The 13359-nt window shown below is 43.6% G+C and overlaps 1 protein-coding gene across 2 annotated transcripts in view; it reads left to right on the forward strand.

Annotated features, from left to right (window-relative positions):
- Positions 1–10826: 10826 nt before the first annotated feature.
- Positions 10827–13359, forward strand: part of GAREM1 (GRB2 associated regulator of MAPK1 subtype 1) — a 216800-nt gene continuing 214267 nt past the window's right edge. Inside the window, exon 1 of one of the 2 annotated variants that reach the window (XM_055235105.2) lies at positions 10827–11411. In XM_055235105.2, the coding sequence (XP_055091080.2) occupies positions 11291–11411 (121 nt within the window). In that variant the 5' untranslated portion in view covers positions 10827–11290. The remainder of the gene's footprint in view (positions 11412–13359) is intronic. The other variant, XM_055235109.2, reaches the window with a different exon arrangement.

The raw sequence follows: 13359 nt of genomic DNA on the forward strand, positions 1-13359 counted from the left end.
CATTATGGTGTATAATTATTTCCTTATATATTACAATGTAATAATGATAGAAATAAAGTGCACAATAAATGTAATGTGCTTGAATCATCCCGAAACCATTCTCCACTGAGCCGGTCCATGGAAAAACTATCTTCCACAAAACCAGTCCGTGGTGCCAAAAAGGCTGGGGACCACTGCTCTAAAGTATCCCTGATGTTGATGTCATTTCTAAATCATTATTTCAACAACTATGTATTAGCAACTCTCATATGCAAGGCACTAACCTGGGAGATGCAAGTGGCACATAATAATATACAAGACATTAGCATGCCTATTGAGAGACAATATTCATGGGTCTCTAGGGTTTCTGAACATCTTGTGAGCAGGGGCATTGACACCTTTTGTTCTAGCTCATCTTTTGGAGAATGTTTGTATCATGAACAGCCTTAGAAGAGAGAGAGAGAGAGATAATATCTCCCTTTGGATCAGAGGGCAGTTTCTGTGCTGTCTAACATAACAAATACAACGGCTACCTCTGGAGGAAAAGATAGGTCAGGTTTGCTTATAAAAGATTTGGTTTCCTAATCTCTGCTATAACACAAGCCTACTCTGTGTGCAGAATCTACTTGGGCCTCTCTGAGTCACCCCATGAGACTTGGGGAAAGAGACTTCATGTGAACATGAAGTTCATGCTGATTGCTGCACCAAAAGTAATCAATCCTTTGTCTGTGATCTAGGGGTCTCTTATCTTCTGCCAGCTTCCATATAAGTGTGGCAGGCTTACTTGTTAGCTTCCAAGTAGGTAAACTCTCAGACTTCCACACTTCTTGATTTATTGTTTAATAAGGAGATTAAGAAATGCACAAAGATAACCATGATAACCACAATACGTTATTATTGTGGTAATAGTCACTCAAAATACTTTAGAGAAGGATAAAATTGATTCTGACAAAGAGATGGTTTCTTGAAGGCAGTTAAAGATGAGCCTTGGAGAATTTTCAAGGTGTAGGAAAAGAACTTGTGCGGGAAAAGGAAAGCCTAACAATTATAATTCTATTCCTATTTCTCTGACTATTCTTTCTCGATATCTTCTGCTGTGTCCTCCTCCGTGACCCTTAAGTGTTGGTATTCCCCAAGATTCGGTCATTTGCCCTTCTCTCTTTGCAATCTATGTCCTTTCTGGGGATATCGTATCCATTCCTATGACTTAAAATGTGCATCTCTTTCCCTAATTTCTTTCCAGGCTCCAGATCTTTATTTCCAATTGTCTACTTCATATATTTTACAGGTGACTCAATCCAATATGTCCAAATCTAACCAATTCTTTCTCTTTCCCTTCCACCTCCTGTTAATGGAATACTCATTCCCAGGACCCAAAGCAAGGAATCTACAAGGATTTCTCACTACTTAGGTGGGCAAGTCGCCAGAAAAAAGAAAGTTTAATAGTATCAGCCTGACATAAACTACATTGCTAGAGTTCGCTAAATGTTGAGACTGTCAATAAAACCTGCTCTGACCTGGGAACTATCTTGTCCCTTCATGGTGACTTTGCTTCCAAACAGTGGAAGTGAAAATTCACACATTTCTGGAAAGTAGATTGGCAGTTTATATCAAAAGCCTTTAAAAAAGTTCATACCTTCTAACACAGCAAGTCCCCATGCAGGAAATTATATTAAGGGGAAAAATGTCATGGTTATGCCCAAAAGTATACCTACAAGGATAGTCATGAAGGAATTATTAATAACAAAAAATTATAAACAATAAAAATGTCAAATAATAAAGAGTTGGATAAATTACAGTATGTGCATATGATGAAATACTATACAGTCATTAAATATCACCTTTTGGAATATATATCAATATGGAAAGTGTTGACAATATATTGTTAAATGAGAAAGGTGGACTATAAAATTATACTATAGTTTAATCCAAACTAAATAGATCTACACATACATATATAGAAAAAGTAAAATACACACCCAATATGAAGAGTGATAAAAAGTTAACTTGGGGTGATGGGATTATAGGTCATATTTTCTCTTCATTAAATGTTTTGTGTTTTCAAAATTTTATAAAATAGATATTTTAAACACAACTTTTGGGAAATTTTTAATTTGCTTCTGAGGTGGCGGAAAGGCATAAACTTTTTAAGACATGGGTTTGGAAATGATTAGAAAGTCTACTAGGGAAGTTAAGTATAATCTTAAGCAATTCTAAGTACATTAATGTGATACTCTCAAGCCTTCAGAGACCAGGAACCTGAAAAAATGAGAGGTCAGGAAGGAAAAATGTGTCCAGTTTGAACAAGTGTAGTCAGGGGCCCAGGGAGGTACCCAGCACAACCACCATCTTTCTTGTCTTTCCCTTCTCCCTGCTTACTACAAGAGAGGGGAGAAGAATCTGCAACCTAGGAAAACATGTATGACAGCCTTTCTTTAGGGGACTTGTCAGCAGGGAGCTAAGATCTCATTATCTTTCTATGGAAGGCTTAAAACTGGAAGCCGTCTGTAAGTGCCTCTGACACTGAAACTCCTTTGAAGATTCAAATCATCAGCTCAACAACAAACTCGTATACATCCTGGGAAGATTTGGGGCACTAATAAATATTTAATAATATGAATGATTAGTTTGACGCTAAAAATAACAAAATGAAAGGTTTGCTACCTGTGCTTTGCCCCATTAAATAGATAAATACGTTGAGAAAAATCTAAATTATGTCATAAACCATAGACTCTTGTAGGCGGAAAGAACCTTAGCTTATTTAGTTCATAAATGACATAACCAAATAGCTATCTGTTTCTTTAACCAATACTTTAAGTGTAGTATTAAAAACAGTTCATTCACATATGCACAAGGAATAATTCGTGATTAGTTAGCAATTCTGCTTTACTTTCAGAAAGAATTTATTCAAACAGCAGAAAAGCCACGCCCCACCCAACGCCATTTCTCACTACCAGCAGCTTCTCAAGAGGAGGTCTTGTGCTTGGTTGAGAGTAAAAGTAAAAGTACCACCCACAAAGAGCTAGCTTCTTCATAAACCCAAACTTAGAACCTATGAAGTTACACAAACACACGCATACACATACACATAGACATACATATATGATGATTTTGGTAAATTAAATAATTCTTACCATCTACATTTTTGCTTCTGAGTATTCATAAATTTTAGAAGCTCCTACAATTTTAACCATAATGCTCCCTCTTTTGATGAAATGTAAATACTTAATGCACAAAAGGAACTATTATTTTGAATGGTGGATTTTAAATTGCAGGTTGTGACCCATTATAGATTGTGAAATCTATAAAGTTAGTGGGTCATGATTAGCACTAAAAATAAAGAAATAAATAAAAAGTAAAAGATCAGGATGCAGTAGATATGATAAGTACACAAATAAATACTGTTTTGTATAACTTTTGTTTCAATTTATATGTATGTGTGTACTGGGTCACAATGTGATATGTATTTCTAAATGGAGATTTGTTATGTATTGTTTTAAAAGCATACAAGCCTGCATGAAATTTAATTTGCAACTGGTGATATTTTCCTTAATATTCCTATATTGGCACTGTAATATCTGTCTTATCCAGTGATCTACTTAAGAAAGGCATGTCCTATATCAAAAGGGAGCAATGACAGTAAATTTGAGCTTCTTTTTTTTTTTTTTTTTTTGGAGACAGAGTCTTGCTCTGTCGCCCAGGCTGGAATGCAGTGGCGTGATCTTGGCTTACTGCAACCTCTGTCTCCCAGGTTCAAGTGATTCTCCTACCTCAGCCTCCCCAGTAGCTGGGATTACTGGCATGCACTACCATGCCTGGCTGATTTTTGTATTTTTAGTAGGGATGGGGTTTCACCATGTTGGCCAGGCTGTAACTACTGACCAAAAGTGACCTGCCTGCCTCGGTCTCCCAAAGTGCTGGGATTACAGGCATGAGCCACTGCACCCAACCAGTTTGAATATTTTTTAAGAGACTTTCAGAAAGTGTCCATATGAGGTACGTTTTATGGTACTTTCATCCATTCAACATATGTATATCACAATATATATGCATGCATATATACCACAATATATATCTATTCACCACACACACACACACACACACACACACACACACACACTGTCTACTATATGCCAAATGCTAGGGATGCAGAGATAATAAAGAAAGCTCTTCTGGGGGTAAAGTCCTAGTAAGGAAGATAAAAAATTAACAAACAATAACACATATGCTAATGGTTTTAATACATGTTGGAATTGCTAGTCTAGAAGCATAATATCTACTTGGGTAATAAGAGTGCAGATCTTGAATTCAATGAAATCCAAATTTTCAGATGAATAAAAAGAATTGGGGGCCAATCTGATAGGAAACATTGCTATTTGGAATTAAAATCTCAAAAATCTTGAACATTTCTAGACTTGATGTATATTGTTTATAATCAAGAGATTAGAGCAGTGTGAAAAAGAGGCAATAATGACCCTGGGACTGAGCAAAGCTCGCAGGCTGTTGCATCTCTGATTCCAGCACTTATGTCCTACTGCAGTCGCCAACCTGCCTAAGAGAAAAGATGAAGGGGATGCTAAGAACATAAAGTCAAGGTGAAGGATGAACCACAGGAGACTTGCAAGGTTGTCTGTTAAATCTGCTTCTCCTAAGCCAGAGCCCAAATCTAAAAAGGCCCTTGCAAAGGAGGGAGAGAAGGTACCCAAAGGAAAAAAAGCATTCTTGATGCTGGCAAGCATGGGAATAACCCTGCAGAAAATGAAGATGCCTAAACAGACCAGGCACAGGAAACTGAGGCCCTGCAGATGCCGAGTGCAGTGTGTGCATTTTCGATATCTGTGTACTCTGGTGATGGCAGTTTGAAATACGATTTGTCACCAAATTATATAAAAGTGCAGAATTTTGTTTTCCTGTTTTTTTAGGCTATGTTGTTAGCACACCAAACACTTCATTGTGGTTTTCTGAGGAAGGGGCATATATTACTAATAGAATGTTCCTGAAGCTGGAATGATGTGGGAAAACATCTTTCCTTTCTAGTTTTGAGAGACTTCCTCTTGGCGTCCAGGAGGAAGGATTCCTTGAGGTTGACACACATAGCCACCTTGGCACAAACGCCCGGTGGTGTGGAAAAACTAAAATGCATTTTTATGTCCTCTTCTCGCTCTCTGCCTTCAGCATAGACTTAACTCCCTTAAACCCATACGCCTGTTAGAACCAGACCCTCCCAAAATCAGTTACCAGTGTGCCAGGCAATCTGGACTTTCCAGTGGTACCATTGAAATGGCATCCCTCAAAAGAGCAGCAGTTCCTGTTCTAGATTGTGGCTCGTCAGATAAATTCCACCATTTCTTTTCATTTCTTGAAAGTCAGGGTTGGCTCATGAAAAGTTAAACAACATGCTAAATGTGAAATGTCAACCCTTCCTCTAAACTTTCTCTTTCATGTTGGTTTTCCTCATATCAGAGTGTCCTGGCTCACATAATATTCTAGCGGTCAAGTGTGATATCAAAGTTCACAGCCCTAGTGATTTTTTAGGTCTCCACATTCTTTTCCCTTTCACTTAATTGCCATGTGATCCCCAGAGCTAACTTGAAAGACAGTCCCTGGCTAATGCCTTTTGCAGTGTCTATATCCTCATTGTCTATGAAATCAAGTGTAAAGCCCTTGGCATGGCATAGAAGGTTCTTCCCTTATGTGGCTGGGTCAGGGTATCAAATGAAGAGTTCGTTTGGGTTTTAGAGTGGCTTTCTGATGTGAGTAGTCCATTGAAGGAGAGAATTTGAAAGCTGTTCAATACTCTTAGTGACTGTCTGCACATGTCCTGCCTGATACTATGGTTGTTTATAAAAAGTATCTTGTTTTTTTTTGAGATGGAGTCTTGCTCTGTCATCAGGCTGGAGTTCAGTGGCGCGATTTCAGGTCACTGCAACCTCCGCCTCCCGGGTTCAAGCGATTCCCCTGCCTGAGCCTCCCAAGTAGCTGGGATTACAGGCACGCGCAACCATGCCTGGCTAATTTTTTGTATTTTAGTAGAGATGGGGTTTCACCATGTTGGCCAAGATAGTCTCCATCTCCTGACCTCGTGATCCACCCGCCTCGGCCTCCCAAAGTGTTGGGATTACAGGCGTGAGCCACTGGGCCCGGCTGAAAAATGTCTTAATAAAGCTGGATACAAGGTCAAGCGTGGTAGCTCCCAGCACTTTGAGAGATCTAGGTGGGTAGACTGCTTGAGCCCAGGAATTCAAGACCTGCCTGGGCAACATAGCAAGACCTGGTTTCTACAAAAAATAAAAAAGATTAGCCAGGCATAGTGGCATATAAGTGTAGTCCTAGCTACTTGGGAGGTTGAGGCAAGAAGATCACTTGAGCCCAGGAGTTGGAGGCTGCAGTGAGCCATGATAGTGCCACTGCATCCAGCCTGGGCAACAGAGTGAGACACTGTCTCAAAAAAATAAATAAATAAATAATGAAACGAAAAAAATAAAATAAATAAAAATTTAAAGCTGTATACCGTTTGGCTTGGGGAAAAAAAGGAGTTGCAGTGACCTACAAAATAATATAGAGTGAGAAGTTGACTCAGTGCATTGATTACTCAATTCAACAAACATTAATTGAGCACTTGCTGTGTGCCAGGGATGGTAATAGGAGCTGGCAAAACAGAGGTGAAAAAAAATACTCTTTTTGTATCCACTGTCAATTGTTATCTAGTAGGCAAAGCTAATATAGGAAGATAATTAATCAGAGTGCAATTAGTACAGTCAAAAGAGGGTATTGGCCGGGCGCGGTGGCTCACGCTTGTAATCCCAGCACTTTGGGAGGCCGAGGCGGGCGGATCACGAGGTCAGGAGATCGAGACCACGGTGAAACCCCGTCTCTACTAAAAATACAAAAAAAATTAGCCGGGCGTGGTGGCGGGCGCCTGTAGTCCCAGCTACTCGGAGAGGCTGAGGCAGGAGAATGGCGGGAACCCGGGAGGCGGAGCTTGTAGTGAGCCGAGATCGCGCCACTGCACTCCAGCCTGGGTGACAGAGCGAGACTCTGTCTCAAAAGAGGGTATTGCAGGTGCAATGGTAACGCAGAAAAAGGAATCTCCTTGGAGGAGGAGATACAACAGCTCACGGAATGCAGGAAGCTGGAGCTGGAATGAGGTTTTCACAGTAAGAGAAAAGGAGAAAGGCATTCTAAGCTGAGAGAACAAGCTCTACAAGGGTATGCATTACCATGATACATTTGGGCAACTACAGGCAGGTGCTACTCCAGATCATAGGGTATTAGAAGGTAGCCAAGAGGAGTGAGGTTAGGGAGTCAGACCCAGCCACATAAGGGAAGAACCTTCTATGCCATGCCAAGGGCTTTACACTTAATTTCATAGACAATGAGGATATAGATAGTGCAAAAGGCATTAGCCAGGGACTGTCTTTCAAGTTAGCTCTGGGGATCACATGGCAATTAAGTGAAAGGGTAAAGAATGTGGAGACCCAAAAAATCACTAGGTCTGTGAACTTTGATATCACACTTGACGGCTAGAATATTATGTGAGCCAGGACACTCTGATATGGGGAAAACCAATATGTAATGTTTTTATCTTGCAAAGCTGATAATGCAGAGAATTAACAAGTTATGCGTGTATAAACAGTAGACTCACAGTTAGGAAGCTGGCAAGTGTCTGTCACTTGAGTCCTGTAGTGTCATTTACCTGATTCATCTTTGGGCTTATCAATAGCATATACAGAGTCTTCATGATCCTGCCTGGGTCTGCTGGGTAGGAGGCTGGTTCACTGTGGAATAAATTAACCCCACAGACTCTAGATTTGCAATGAAGTCCCCCAGCTAGGTTTCTCATTTAAAAAGTGTTCTTCTACTCCTTGCCTGATATAACTATTTTCCCAAATCTAATCATTTCTTATTTTTCAAATCTATTCAAATCATCAGCATTTATCTCTTCATCTTTTTTATAAATTTTGCCCTTTAAAGCCAATGGTTTTTAATAATAATAGCAAATATTAATACTTCCATAGCACTTCCTATGCATCTGGCACTATTCTAAATGCTAAATGTATATTAAATGATCAAATTCTCATATCAACCCTATGAGATGAGTACTATTATTATCTTCATTTTTCAGAGGAGGAAACGGCAAGTTTCCCATGACACTAAATAGGAGCAGAGCCACTAATCAAATCCAAGCCATCTGGCTCTGGAGCTGATACTTTAATTCACAAATCGCAGTTTGTAATGGTACACAGTAGGAACAAGGGACCAGTGCATCAATTGTTGCCTTAAAGAAAACTTTTCTTGGATGTTCCTTTTTCATAAACTTCAAAGTCCTGTAAGTTTTGCCCCTGCACCAAGTTGTAATGCTTTTGTATACACGGTTTGCATTGTTCCAACAACCTTAAGAAACATGTTTGGAAGTACAGTTCAGCCAGACTGAAAGATTACCCCTCTCAACTGTTTTTTGTTTTTGTTTTTGGCGGTTTAACCAAAACTCTCCATCTCACAAATAAAATCCTTCCGTAAGAGTTCTTACAGGACATGAAACTTACTAAGAATTTGCAGCTCACTAAAATTTCTTCCTTTTAATACTCAAGATTGAAATAAAACCTTTTCTGCAAGGTCCGCAATAACAGATCTAATGTAAGTCCTTTATTGATTTTTAAAAAGTTGATTACATTAATCTTTTACTTTTTATCTTGTCATTAGGTCGTAAGTCACCAGTCCTTTTGTGAGAGGAAATTACTTCTCTTATTCTCTGAAGCTTTTAAAGAGAATATAAAAGTAACACAGTCATTTTTTAAAAAATCAGCCTACCATATAAGGGTTTAGGATCTACTTACAGGTTGAAAGACACTTGACCCTGCCCAATCTTAGATGTTTCCTATATCATTTTTGGAGTCTGAGCTTTATTTCCAGAAGTGATTAATTATTCAGAAAAAAAAAAAAATAGCTGGTACTTTACAGTTTTGAAACTTTTTTTTTTTGAGACAGTTTCGCTCTTGTTGCCCAGGCTAGCCTGCAATGGCACGATCTCAGCTCACTGCAACCTCCGTCTCCTGGGTTCAAGCGATTCTCCTGCCTCAGCCTCCCGAGTAGCTGGGATTACAGGCACCTGCCACCACGCTCGGCTTTTTGTATTTTTAGTAGAGACGGGAGACGGAGTTTGACCAAGTTGGCCAAGCTGGTCTCAAACTCCGGACCTCAGGTGATCCGCCCGCCTCAGCCTTCCAAAGTGCTGGGATTACAGGCGTGAGCCACCGCGCCCGGCCGAAACACTCTATGTGAACAATTCTTAGAACTTTATGGACTTCTGATTCTACATACACTCTACAGTAAATACTTCCCACTTTTTTCCAAGACTTTTTCAAAAAGTCAATGTAAATGACCCAAAGGTCAAAACTTTCAGATGAATTTTGTGAAAATTATCGCTAATGCTTCAAAGTGAGAGGATCAGGAAGGTGGGTGTAGAAGAATCTGTGTTTTTCTTCAAATGTTAATGGAGTGGTTTATTAGCACAGACCTTTTAAGCCAGGCCGCCAAAAGGCAGCGGGATGTTTTCAAGTCCCCTTGGGCTGGCGAAGCGGGTACTTCCTGTACCTTATCAAGCACCGAATACTGAATACGTGTTGAAAACAGAGCTGATATGCAACCTTAGCAACCACTCACCTCTGCTATTTAAACAAAATGTTAAGCAACCGAAAGAAAGAAAGAGAAAGAAAGAAAGAGAGAGAGAGAGAGAGAAAGAAAAGAAAGACAGAAAGAAAGAAAGAGAGAGAGAGAGAAAGAAAGAAAGAAAGAAAGAAAGAAAGAAAGAAAGAAAGAAAAGAAAGAAAGAAAAGAAAGGAAGGAGATTAGCTTACAAGGCAGGACATGCCACCTTTATATTCTGAGCTCTGTCCACAGTGAGCAGGCCATGTCAAACATTGCGAGAGACAGAGAATGATTGATCATGCAAAGCAAACTGTAGGTTTGAATCCCAGCACGGCAATCTACGAGTTATGAAATCTTGCCAAACTACCTAATGTCTTGGTACATATACCTAGAAAACGAGAATGATCCCAACCTTTAAGATGAGAAGAGAACTGAACGGGAAAAGCGGGTGAGAACAGTTGACCCCAGCAGCCTCCCAGTAACCTAGTTTTCCATTCCCATCTCCGTGTCTACGGTGTTTGGTGGCCTCATCATCTCCCGTCGCCTCCAGCAGCTCGTTCACTCAGTTTAGGTCCTAGACCGAATGACCACCTTCCTGTATGCGGCTACTGATCACCCACTACCTTTCTGCTTTTCGGTGCTTTGCCCTTTTTATCTTGTCTAGCAGCCAAAGCTGAGACTGGTGGGAGTCATTTCCAGCTCCGATGGTAGAGGAGTAGGGTTGAGGGGAAAAGCCAAGGCGTGCTCCACGCCTGCCGTCCGCAGCCCCGTTGGGCTGTGGTACTCTTCTGACCAAAGTCTGGGTCACCGGGAAGCAAGAGGGAGCGCCACTAAAGGTCTATTTTGTGCCCTGTATTTAGCCATTGCATTGCCAGGATGGGAGTGGAGGCGGACGGTGCCCGACACCACGACTCAGGGAGCGATCCCTGAGCTCGCTCGGCAGTTTCCGGGCTCCGGGGACGGGCCTGGGCGGGGAAGGAGTCGGGGCGCGCAGCGGCACCCGGCGAGACTGCAGGGCGCCCGAGCGGTCGGACGGGGGAGCGAGAGCTAAAGCTTGCGGAGCGCGCCGAGAAGCGGGCGCTGGCAGCCCCGGCCGGGGAGCTGCGGGAGGCGGAGGCCGAGCCGGGGGCGGAGCGGGCGGCGCCTGGGAGGCGGAGGCGGTGTCTCCCAGAGCTGCGCAGGCGTTGCTCGCACCTTGTTGATTAGTCAGTGCTGGGAGCGCTGCTATGGCGTTTCTCAGACTCGCGGCTCCTCCTCACACGCTCGAGGCGGAGGGAAGGAGGGGTAAGAGGAGGAGGAGGCGAGCGGGCGGCCGCCGCAGCTGCAGACCCAGGGCCAGAAGAGGAGGCGGAGCGGGAGCCGCCGCAGCCACCCGGGCCGCCGCCGCCGCCGCCGCCCGCAGCCGCGGGGCTGCTCTGAGTCTTCTCCGGGCGTGAGGGCACGCGGGGCGCCCCAGCCATGCCCCGCAGCGGCAGCTGAGCCGGGCGCCGGCCCCCTCCCTCCGGGCCGCCCCAGTCGCCGCGCCCCCCGGCTGCCCGCGGCCGGAGCTGCCCGGCGCCTCCCGCGCGCCCCAGACCGCGAGCGCGAGCAGCGGCGGCCGCCGAGGCGCGGGTGGTGCCGGCGGCGGCGGCAGGGGAGCGCGGGACAGGAGGCGGCGGGGAAGATGGACCCGGCGCCCTCGCTGGGCTGCAGCCTCAAGGATGTGAAGTGGAGCTCGGTGGCCGTACCGCTCGACCTCCTGGTCAGCACTTACCGGCTGCCCCAGATAGCGCGGCTGGACAACGGTGAGTCCCAGCTGGGGCGCGGGGCAGACGGGCGAGGACAGCCGTCTCCACGCGGGTGTGCGCGCGTGTGCTGGAGAGGGTGGGACCCGGGGGGAGTGGGCTGCCGGTCCCCGAGCGCCAGAGTTGGCCCGAGCGGCTGCCGCAGCCCTGGCGCGTTGCTCTCAACTCCCCCCAGCAGCAGACAGGGAGGTGGAAATCAGAGTCCTTGCAGTATAATTAAAAAGGACGCCCTAAAAAAAAAGTCAACATAGGGAGACCTCTGCAGATCGTAATCTTGGACGCCAGCGATCCCTCCCCACCCGCCTGCAAGAATTACTCAACCAGGGAAACCCTGAAGAGTTATCTTAGGCAACTTTCTTGAGAATATCATTGTGCTCTGGGTGGCATCTTAATGTGGGTGCTCTCCTCCCTATCTCCCCCATCCCCCGCCAAACAGATTGAAGAGGAAAAGCTCCTGGGTGACCATTGAAAAGGATCACATTTCTCAGAGACCTTGTATTACAGCTTGTCTGTTTTGTTTAACCCAACTGAAAGTAATTTAGGGCTGTGTGTAGAAAATGTTTTTAGCAGAAGTGATGGTATGCTTAAGGTTAATTATTAGGTTAGCGCATTTCCAGTCTGGAAAAAAAAAATAAGTCACCAAAACGTATTGACTCGGAACCTGAGCTCAGAACTAAGAAGGGTGTATTTCCTGAAACTGACCACCAGAAACCCACCCAACTCCTTCCCCCAACTGTTTATTCTGCGGTATAACAGCTGCAAACACAGAGTTGCGCATACTGTCAAGCAAGTAGACACCTTTCAGTTTGAGTGATGGATGACATGTAAGGTGGCAATTTAGGTGTGTTTGGTCTTCTCTTGTTTTCATCATAACTTCAATGGGCTTTGGCGTCATGCGATTTTAGACTGTTTGCAGAAAGAAGCCTGCCCTGCTGTGGGGCAGCTGTGGAAGTACCCGGGCCCAGGCTGGTAGGCAGGCAGGCAGAGCTGTGACTACACAGGCCAGGTCAGAAGAACACTAAGCAGAAAGATGTCATTTCGAGTCACAGGCACTAGGGTTACTCCTTGTTTCCTGGGGTAAAAGAGTGGGTAACGTGAGATGTATACATATACAAAGGAGTTTTTATTGTTTCTTATCTGTGGGGTTTGATTAGACATTTGTATATCTGATGTGAAAAATAAATGCAGGAAAGTTCGTGAAAGCTGGAAAACAATCTTGGCTTGCTTGCTATCCTCATTTGATTGTTGGTAGTAGTAGGGTGCATTGGGAATAAGCTGGAAGTTTTAAAACTAGTAATGAAGTGCAGATCACAGTAGCTGTTGCAGTGGCGGGGTGGGGGCGGGGGGCGGGGGCGGGGGCGGGGGCGACGCACAGGTGGTGTGTTGAGGCCTTTCTGCTTAGAGTGGGGGTGGGAAAATGTTGTGTGCTTTAAATAGCATCTGCAGACCTGAATTGGTGTGTGTATTTGTATTCACAGCGTTTCATTTCCTGTTCCAAAATTGTGTATATTGGAAGATTGTGAGTCCTTACCTTTTCCTACCTTCTCTCATCTCTGCACACTGCCACATTTGCTAGCTAGGCAGAGAGCATTGCTGCATGTGGTGTAAAAGCCACTCAAAAGCTTCATTAAACTGAAAGTTTAAAGGGGTGGAATATCTCACTTTCAGACATGACTTTCAGTTTTATTTCCCACTTTTCTATCCCTGCCATTCATAAAAAGGATCTGAATCAGCAGTGTACTCATCCCACACTTCTTTCTAAAATGAGGACGTGGGTAGCAAGTCTTAACACTGTGTCCTTTCAAGCTGTGGAATGGATTTTGATCACTACATGTAATTCTAATTCTTCATTGTAAATTTCTTTTATTTCCTTATTGCCGCTTGAGAATCATATTGGCACATACAAATTGGGAATCATTGCCAGATACTGCTTTATACCTTGCTTCTT

This window comes from Symphalangus syndactylus, chromosome 1 (assembly GCF_028878055.3).
Source record: "Symphalangus syndactylus isolate Jambi chromosome 1, NHGRI_mSymSyn1-v2.1_pri, whole genome shotgun sequence".
In the NCBI taxonomy this organism is placed as follows: Eukaryota; Metazoa; Chordata; class Mammalia; order Primates; family Hylobatidae; genus Symphalangus; species Symphalangus syndactylus.